Below are 9071 nucleotides of genomic sequence, written 5' to 3'. Positions count from 1 at the left end.
TATCTGACCATGGACTTTTTGGGTGGGGTCATCTTTGCAAATGTGGAAGTTATTCCACACCCTTGCCTTTTTTGACATTTTGCTAGAATAGTTGTAACTTGTAAGCCCTCGTCCCGGTGTCAGTGCTGATAACATTAGGTGAGAGCTGTGACACACGAAACTATCACTAAGATTAAATTTTCTTCTTTGTCTGAGAAAAACTTCTTCTTTGATACAGTTGATCATACATCGCTTATAGTTTTTAATGAAATTGCTTATAGATGATTTGAGTTACCTTACACACAGCCGGCAGTGTGTGACTATTAGAAATGTTAAATCTAAAGTTGCAAAAGGTGTTCCCCAAGACCCCAAGTCCTGGGGCCTGTTGACTCTGCATATAGATGATATTGTTTCTTCTCTAACTGGGTGTAATTTACCTCTTTATTTACCTCTTTATGCTGATGATACTATATATACTATATATACCATATACTGTATATAGCATATACAAATATATATACTGTATTTCAGATGCTCTACATTCTGCTGTCAATTCCATGCAGCACTGCTTTGCTGATTTACAAGTTGCACTCAATAACCATAACTGGGCCCTTACCATACAAATGATTGGATTACATTGTAGGTGCTGGTTATTTTCACTGAACTTGGAAAATTCAGTTTTTTACAACCTGGAATAACATGCAAAGCAATCTTTTACTTAAATGTTATGCTTAAGACATTTAAAATGGTTCATTTCTATCTTATTTCACTTCCATCTGTTCTTGTATTGGCCAATTCATTTGCTTGTTTTAATTGCTTTATATATTCCTTAGGTTTCAGTAGTTTATTAATTTGACTTGTTATTATTTTTATTATGTATTTTTATCTAACTTTCCTTCTTTTGTTTCATGGTCCCTTGGATTATTTGTTAATTTTTTTACTTTGCTATATTGTAAATGAGGTCTCAGTCTATTTAAAATAAAGCTTGAATGCATGAAAATTAATGTATTTTGGATTACTATACATCATGAGATATTTGGGGTTTTTGCGGTAAGACATAATAATTATAATAATAATAATAATTATTATTATTATTATTATTATCATCAACAACTCATTGCAATCGAATAGTGATTACCATGGCAACGGTAGAAGCTGAGAAGCTGAAAAGCTTTGAGGCATTTGGGTCAGCCCTTGGTTAAAACCAGTGAAACATGTGAACCATCTGGAAAAAAAACCTTGGGGAAACACTGCTTTCCTTATGACTTTCATCTGTCACACAAAGGAAATCCGTTGTATGTCACCTACACAGTGTAGGTCTGATTAAATCATATGCTTATCTAAATGTAAAATGAGTTTTGGAGAAATGGAATAGGTCACTGAAAGCACATATTAGTCAGAGTCATTATGTAAGGAAGGACTGAGGAAAAGGGATGAAAGAAGAAAATATCAGAGAGAACAACGCTATGCTGGTGTTGAGATACAACACTGCCCCTGGAATTGAGCTTTCACTTCCAGCTGCAATACCACAAGCTGCTGTGCTCTGTTACGATACACATTCGGGTGCTCCACATACATTATGACAGGGAAGAAAAATGACTTACTCACTTCTCCACTTTTACTAACCCTTCCACCCTCACTACCCAGACACGGTGAAGAGAGAGTCAACTTCAATCTGCCCATACCCGGGAACACCATTAAAAGATAAGACAACCACAATTAGGTTGCACTTCCCTGCTTCCTGCCCTCCCCATAACTCTGGATATGTGCAAAGCAATCCTATTTTAAGCCCCATCCACATCTGTATTCATACAGTATCATGCTATCAGGAGTATAAGAGTCCGAATAATATGTGAATAAGTCAGCTTTCCTAGTCATCAGATTCACGCTTGGAAAACACCAGACTGCAGACACATTGCTAGCAGTGGATAAAATGAGACATTTCAATAAGGTGGACAGTGGATGACCACATAATCAATCCCGCCTTCGGTGTTAGAGCTGCAGAGGAGAAATGTAGTTCCTCATCCAACCCACTGAAGAAAAGGGCCTCACAACCCTGCGAGCCCTTTGCCCGTGGGAGGAACTGCATTATAATTCTCTCTTTCCATTTCATTTGATTTTATATGTTCCACGGAGCTATTTACTCTTTCCTCTGAGTCTGTGTCACTTCCATATTTATTTTTAAACCTCTGGGCCCTGGTGCAGACATTGGCTGACCTTTATTTAAATGTCTCCTCCACTCTGAGCAGATCTCATTACAGCAGAGCTGGTGGCTTTGCACTATCTATCTCATTTCAAAACTTTTTCTCTTTGCACTTGCGGCGATCCTCAGCTATTCCGCAACGCTAATTACTGAACCCGAGTAATGATGTTCTTCTCTGCCGAAGATATGTGTCCCACCATCCGAGATCCTGCCTATACGCATTAAGCAGAACTCCCTCTGGATTCTCAAAGTTCCTTGAGCAGTTAACATCTCATCACTGCTTTCTGCTCTATCTCCCTCGCTCTCATTGCGCCTCCCACATGATCTAGGCAACACGTCACAATTATATATATAATCAGCTGGTCCACTATGTGAACAGTGTAAGGCATCATTCTGCCTTTTAATGAAGGCTGTGAGAATTGAATTGAAAGGGCCTGAGAGCATGATAGGTTAGCATCCATTATTCAGCAAGCCCTTGACCTGTGTACACAGAATGACAACACAGCCCAAGAATAAAAGAGCAAAACATTTCATTACTCTATTTTTTTCTTTTGCGCATAAAGCTCCAACATTGGCACTGCCCTGACATCCAAGCTCCTAATGAAGGCAAGACAGCCCAAAAACGTGCTTTTATCTAACCTTGGGGATTAAACAGATTTTCAAAGGAGACATTACCAATGAATTGTACTCCTTGTGAGAATATACTCTGGTGTTGAATGTGCGGCATCACCTCTCTCCCCCTTTTTTTTCCGCCATCTCTTCCATTCCCTCCCTACCTTCTCTCCTGGCCTCCTCGCAGCTCTCCTTGATCTTCCTGCGGCAGACAGCAGCCAGGGCAATGAGCAGCACCAGCAGACACACTGCCAGGCCAACAGTTACCCACAGAGCCACCGGGGGGAATGCGATGTTCTGACCTGAAGCAAAGGGCAGAGGGAGAGAAGGGGCAGGGAAGGGAGAGCCTCATTATTCACTCTTGCAGAGCTAAAATAAGAGCACAACTGTCACCACTGCATCCATCACTATTATTTCACCATTTGACAATTTTGCTGTTGGACTTCATTGTCATAAAAATCCTGAATTATCCAGGACTATTAAAGCACAACATGATGACACTGGGGATGATTATTGCCATCATCATCGTCAGTTTTGTCACACCCACTCTATATAAGGCTTGACTTTCACAAACAGTGAAAGTGAAGCAGTGAACAGAACCTTTGCTTTATGTGAACTGAGTAAGATCTTCTTTACTAGTGTCCAATTAAGACACTCCAGTCTTTCAATTGAGTCCAGATGGCAGATAGCTTACCAGGCGCACACGACTGTGTTGTCGTTTCACTCAAACAGTATTGGCACAGCCTTGAGAGGATGTTGGCGCTAACCATCCCACCCCCTGCCTTCTGCTACACATTGCTCAGATATCTAAAGTTATGCATTTAATAATCTATAACTTCTTAATGTTTGCGATATTATTATCTCTCCGACACTGGATGAGTCAATATTTGGTGATAGCAATATATACATTTACTCAATGAGGACATGTCCTGCAAACGGGAGGCTAAAATCACCTTCGAGACAATTACCCGTCACAGTTAGTGACAGTATCTTGGCAAACTGCAAACTGATGAGGAGAAATAAAAACTGGTCAGCAGGACAAAAACGATATCAGAGACACAACCAAATTTCCCTGGGGTATTCAAACTGAACAGAGGGAGAAGAAAAGAAAACAGCAGAGCCACTAAATAGCTGTGAGCCTGGCTGTAGCACAAACAGACCTCCTTCAGAGAGTGCCCGTTCTGGGCAGATAGGAGAAAAAAAATAAAAAAATAAGAAAGACTGAAAAATGACTGGCATTGGAAAGAGGAAATGATGAAGCATCTGTAAGGACTTGGCATCAGCTATGATGACAGGCAGACAGGCTATAATACAGCCTAGCAAAGATGGAGGGCAAATAAAGGCATCCTTTTGAAGGTAATCAATTCTCAGATGGAGATCCAGTCCTGATGCTGAGAAAAGAATGTGCCCCATTGTTCCACAAAACAGACTAAATGAAAGGCCACAGAGGCCAATTGACAAGAGGAGAAGGAGGGACATGTACTCACCAATTATAGAAAAAAAAAAAAAAAGAATCCAGCTTTTACTGTGAAGCTGTTTTAGCCATGCTAGCAGCATGATTCTTGGGATGGGAATGTCAGTCTGTCATACCACCGCTTAGGTCCAGACTGAAATATCTCAACAACTATTGATTGTTTTCACCATGGGATTTTGTACATAAATTAATTCCCCTTAATCGTCATCATCAGATCAAAATTTCAGTTTGTCATATACTGTGGTTTATGACCAAATATCTGCCAAACGAACGACATTCCCATCATCCTCAAGTGTGCATTGTGTTTATTACTAATAAACAAATGCTGAAATGCTAAACTAACTAACTATGTTGAATATGGTTAATATTATATCTGTTTAATATTGGCATGGTAGCATTGTCATTCTGAGCGTGTTAGCATGCTGATGTTAGCATTTAGAACAAGGCGCTGCTGTGCCTATTTACAGCCCCACAAGTAGCATTTAAATGAATCTCTACAGAAAGGCAATTACTGCTGAGGTACATATTAATGTATACTACATACTCACAGCCTAATTTTAAGGTCACCGTAGCCTGTTTAACCGTATTCAAAAGAGCCTCAATTCACAAGGCACTATAAAGACTCTCTGGTCTGCCACTGCAAAACAGGATAAACAACCAAATGCCACAGAGAAAGGATAAAATCTAGAAAGTCAATCCTGTCATTTTGATGAAGCTGCGTATGCCTCCCCAGGCTAGTCATGACTGATGATGCTGTGGCTCACTGTCCACCGAGCCCTTCACTCTGCTATATTTAAAGAATGACCATCTGAGAGCCACTTTGTACAAACAGCGAAACAATAAAACATGTATGAAAGAGGAATAATCATACACAAGTTGTTCACGACTCATAAAGTCAGAAAAGTAACAAATGCGTCTAGCTCTTTGTGACGAGTAAAGAAAACGTGCTGTTCTTTGCTTCTATTGTCTTTCTCATTCTCTTTTTATTCTCACACCTCCCCGCCACGCTCTCCCTCCCTCAAGGCAGACTGATAAAGACAAATGCCATAGTCGGCTATCATTGCTACGCCGGGGCCCAAAGGGCTGCAGGATCATATTTTTCTTTTGCTCTTGTTTGATGATGTGATTTTGTTTTCTTCAGAAATAGATTTGTCTCTAATGGCTCTGTTTACCTATCGTCTCTTTCCCTCTTTCCCTATTCCCTCTGTGCAAGGGTAAGGATGGAGTGCTTTGGGCTGCACTGTCACATTACCTAGAGTCTACAGACTTCAGAGCTGCAACGAACAGGGCAAACTTCACTCCTCACATTTGGCATTTTCGAGATACTATGCATGTGTAGCACTCATCAGAAGACACATTTAGGTGAACACCACTGGAAGTAGAAAGTGCATCTGCATTGAGCTGACGTGATATGATAGAAAATGAAACAAGACAATCATAACACAAGGCCCTAAATGTCACACACTCACCGGGGTTCCCATCTGTATTTACATGCTGCCACAATCAATGTCAGTTGAGTAGTCAGTGTATACAAATCACCCATGGATGTAGTGTATCTTTTTTTGCCTTATAATGTACTACCACATGAAAGCCTGGAAACATGATGAAAGTCTGCACATTTCAGCACATTTAAACTAAATGTTGCTTTTTATGAAAATTGTTTTTAATTATATATGTTTGATGTGTGGAAGTAAAGCTGCTCCTGGTAACCTTTCCATCTTGGCAGAGCCACTATTTTCCAGGAGTCCTTACACATTGCTTTACTGTGCCATCATAAAGCTACACAAATTTTTTTTTTTTCATATGCACAACAATCATTTTTATTATCTTGCAAACAAAAAATGAAAGTAAGTACATTGGATCAGGTCATCACCTCCTGCATTCTCTCTTATTTTGAAATTTGTAGCAGATTTAGCTAATTACAGGAATACCAATTAGCTCTTAGTATTCTTGTAATTCATTTATAAAATGTCATCGTCATGTGCTGACATTCCACAGCTGTCTGAACATGTAGAGGTTACATCCGTCTCATACATTACTTATAGATCCAGTGGGTGGACACGGTTACAGAAACATCCCCCCAATATACTGCACATCCAATATAATACCATACTTATAATGCTCAGGTTTTATGGAAACTGTATCTGTGAGGCATTGAGTCATCAACATGGCACTTTTAGAGGCTATAAAATGGTGCTATTTTATTATTTACTATTATATTGTACATATACTGCGATGTGCTATTGTGCCCATCGTTTTTTTTGTTGTTGGACACTATCAAAGCTGTTCAAAAAAATTACTTATAATGAAAATATACTACTGGTAGCTACAAATGTACCTTCAATTAATGTTTTATATAGGTTATATCGACCACACCTGGAGCCTATCCTCTACTGTTTCTTTTTATACAAGGTGGTGTTTCACTGTAGGTGTTTTGTGTATCATAGGGGGCCACAGCAGGCTGCTAAGGTAAAAATAGATATTTAATGGGGGCAGGCAAGAGTATGATAAAACACCCCCTCCATATGGAGCCTCTAACACAGGGCGCATCACCAGTGAGAAATGAGGCTCCCTTAGTCTCTGGAAGACACTATAGGGGACTCACAAGGGGCCAGCTTAGGTATTGTTTGGGCTTCAGTGAATCTGAGACCCAAGATTTGCAGGCATTTTTACAAGCCTGAGTGTTTTCTTTCCAGCACATTCGGTGGAATAAAGTGTTCCTAAGACTCCCTTGCCTGTCATCCTGGTTCTGCAACGTGAAGGCGGTGGAGATCAAAGCTGCTTTCTCTCCAACTGTCACCCCAGTTTTACCTGCCTAGAAGAAACCTACCCTCTTAAGCTGTGACCAAAGGAGAATAATGTCCTTTGACAGAAGGATGGCTTCAGGCTAAAAAGAGCCTCAAGGCTCATTGTAGACAAGCTGGAGGGATGAGGAAGAGGAGAGGAAGAGTCAATTAGGTTTTTCTTTCATTGTCAGGATGAACAAGCCGGCCTTATCCTGACTGGTTGTGAAAACAGAGGAAGAGAGTAGGGGGACCTGTAGAGGAGGAGTGTTGATCACAGAAGAGCCCAGGGGTTGAGCAGCAGCAGGGCCCAGCCCTGCTGGAGGGCCTATGCAGCCCTGGAGACCAGAGCGGCACAGCGAGGCCCAGGACTGGAAATAGGCTATATATCTCTCTAACAATGAGTCACATTGCAGAGATAAAGACATTCATTCAGACAATACAGTAAGGCAGGGTAGAAACAGTAAAGTGAATGAGATATAAAACTCAGTGAGACAAAACAGGAGCTCACACTTAAATCACATTCACCCAAAACTGGTGAGGTGATTGATGCATACTACCTCAGTGAGTGCAAACAGGCTTGCCGACAGTGGTGATTTAAACTTCTTTATTCAGTTTCTGTGTAGCACTGCTGATCTCACAGGAAAGAGATTGGCAGAAACAAAAACAACAGTGATAATGGAAAGAAGATGGCCTTGGTGTCAGAGGACACGGATTAGCCAGAATGAAAAACATGAGCATGAATATTAGCATCACATTCAACGGATGACTTTGAATTTGTTTCAGCTTCAGTTTCAATTACCAGCCTTTATTATCAACCTCAAAGGTGTCCATCAAAACCTTTAAACCCTCCCATTTCAGCCCAAGCATGAAAAGCCTGTGACCAGGCAGGCACACCAGCTGTTCTTGCAATATTTCTAGGAACACCTCTCCTCTCTGGGAGAGGACAAGAAGCTCACTTGTAGAGGGAAAACTTGGCAAACTGAGATGGATGGTGACAGGTTTTTGTCCTGTCAGCATCTTTGCTCTGAGCCTTCTCTCCTCTTTTTGCATTTCAATAAATTGCTTTTCAGCGAGATGCTACCTCACTGTCTTATTGGCATGCAGAGAGGCAATGCGCTCGTCTCTAGGACGACCTAGCGCCCATTTACTTATACAATTTGTCTGACATTATTGCCCTTCCCTCGACGCCATGTGCTTGTGGCAAACATGAGAGTATGATGTGCAGACGTTCACATTAAAACAGAGTAATGGGTCTGCATTTATAGGAATAAAGTTTCTAACAGCCCTCTTTTTTTCTCAGCGGTAGAACTATAAAAGCCATCTGGTAGTGGTGGTGGGGGACGTGGCGGAGGGTAAGTGGGAGAGTAAGGTGGTTGAGGTAGTGAGTCGGGGAAGGGTGGAGGGATGTTAAGCATGTGATTGACCAAGCGACTAAAGTAGGAGAAAAAACAAGCGAGTTTGTTTAACAGACATTGAGCTGGTAAGCAGTGTAAGCATTGAAGCACAAGTCTTCAAGTATTAAACATTCAAAATGTAGGTTTTCAGTAGAGTATTCCTTTAACATCGACCACAGGGGGCTTTCAGTAGAACATGCAGATGTTGAGCTACTGTTCATATATTGGTTTATGTGCATTTTCATTCATACATAAATACACATTATAACTACGAGACTGTAGCTTGATGTTTAAACATAGACATTATGTTTCTGTTTATTATTACTACACGTTATGTTACAACATCTACATCCAGGGAAATGTGACTACAAGCTGCCTCTATAATTCAGAGCACATCTCTCGGTGGCTAACACCACATAAAGGTTCCAAACATTTCATAGTGTCATATACAATAAACAAATGGCAGAATTCAGTGAAATAATCTCAATGACTGTCTGGGTTCTTTTTGTGTATTGCCACAGTACATACAACCAAACCTACAATGACAGTCACTGATTTGTGTGTGTGTGTGTGTGTGTGTGTGTGTGTGTGTGTGTGTGTGTGTGTGTGTGTGTGTGTGTGTG

The 9071-nt window shown here is 40.7% G+C and overlaps 1 protein-coding gene across 4 annotated transcripts in view; it reads right to left on the bottom strand.

Moving 5' to 3' along the window:
• cd276 (CD276 molecule) overlaps positions 1–9071 on the bottom strand; it is a 64674-nt gene that overhangs the window by 19297 nt on the left and 36306 nt on the right. For all 4 annotated transcript variants that reach the window (XM_023412026.2, XM_023412025.2, XM_023412024.2 and 1 more), the window contains one exon: positions 2959–3096. In XM_023412026.2, the coding sequence (XP_023267794.1) occupies positions 2959–3096 (138 nt within the window). The remainder of the gene's footprint in view (positions 1–2958; positions 3097–9071) is intronic.

Source organism: Seriola lalandi, unplaced genomic scaffold (genome assembly GCF_002814215.2).
Source record: "Seriola lalandi dorsalis isolate HSWRI2012SDOR001 ecotype SW California unplaced genomic scaffold, Sedor1 jcf7180002054474, whole genome shotgun sequence".
Taxonomy (NCBI): Eukaryota; Metazoa; Chordata; class Actinopteri; order Carangiformes; family Carangidae; genus Seriola; species Seriola lalandi.
The sequence above is the reverse complement of the archived record's forward strand: the minus strand, read 5'-3'. Positions and strand labels throughout refer to the sequence as shown.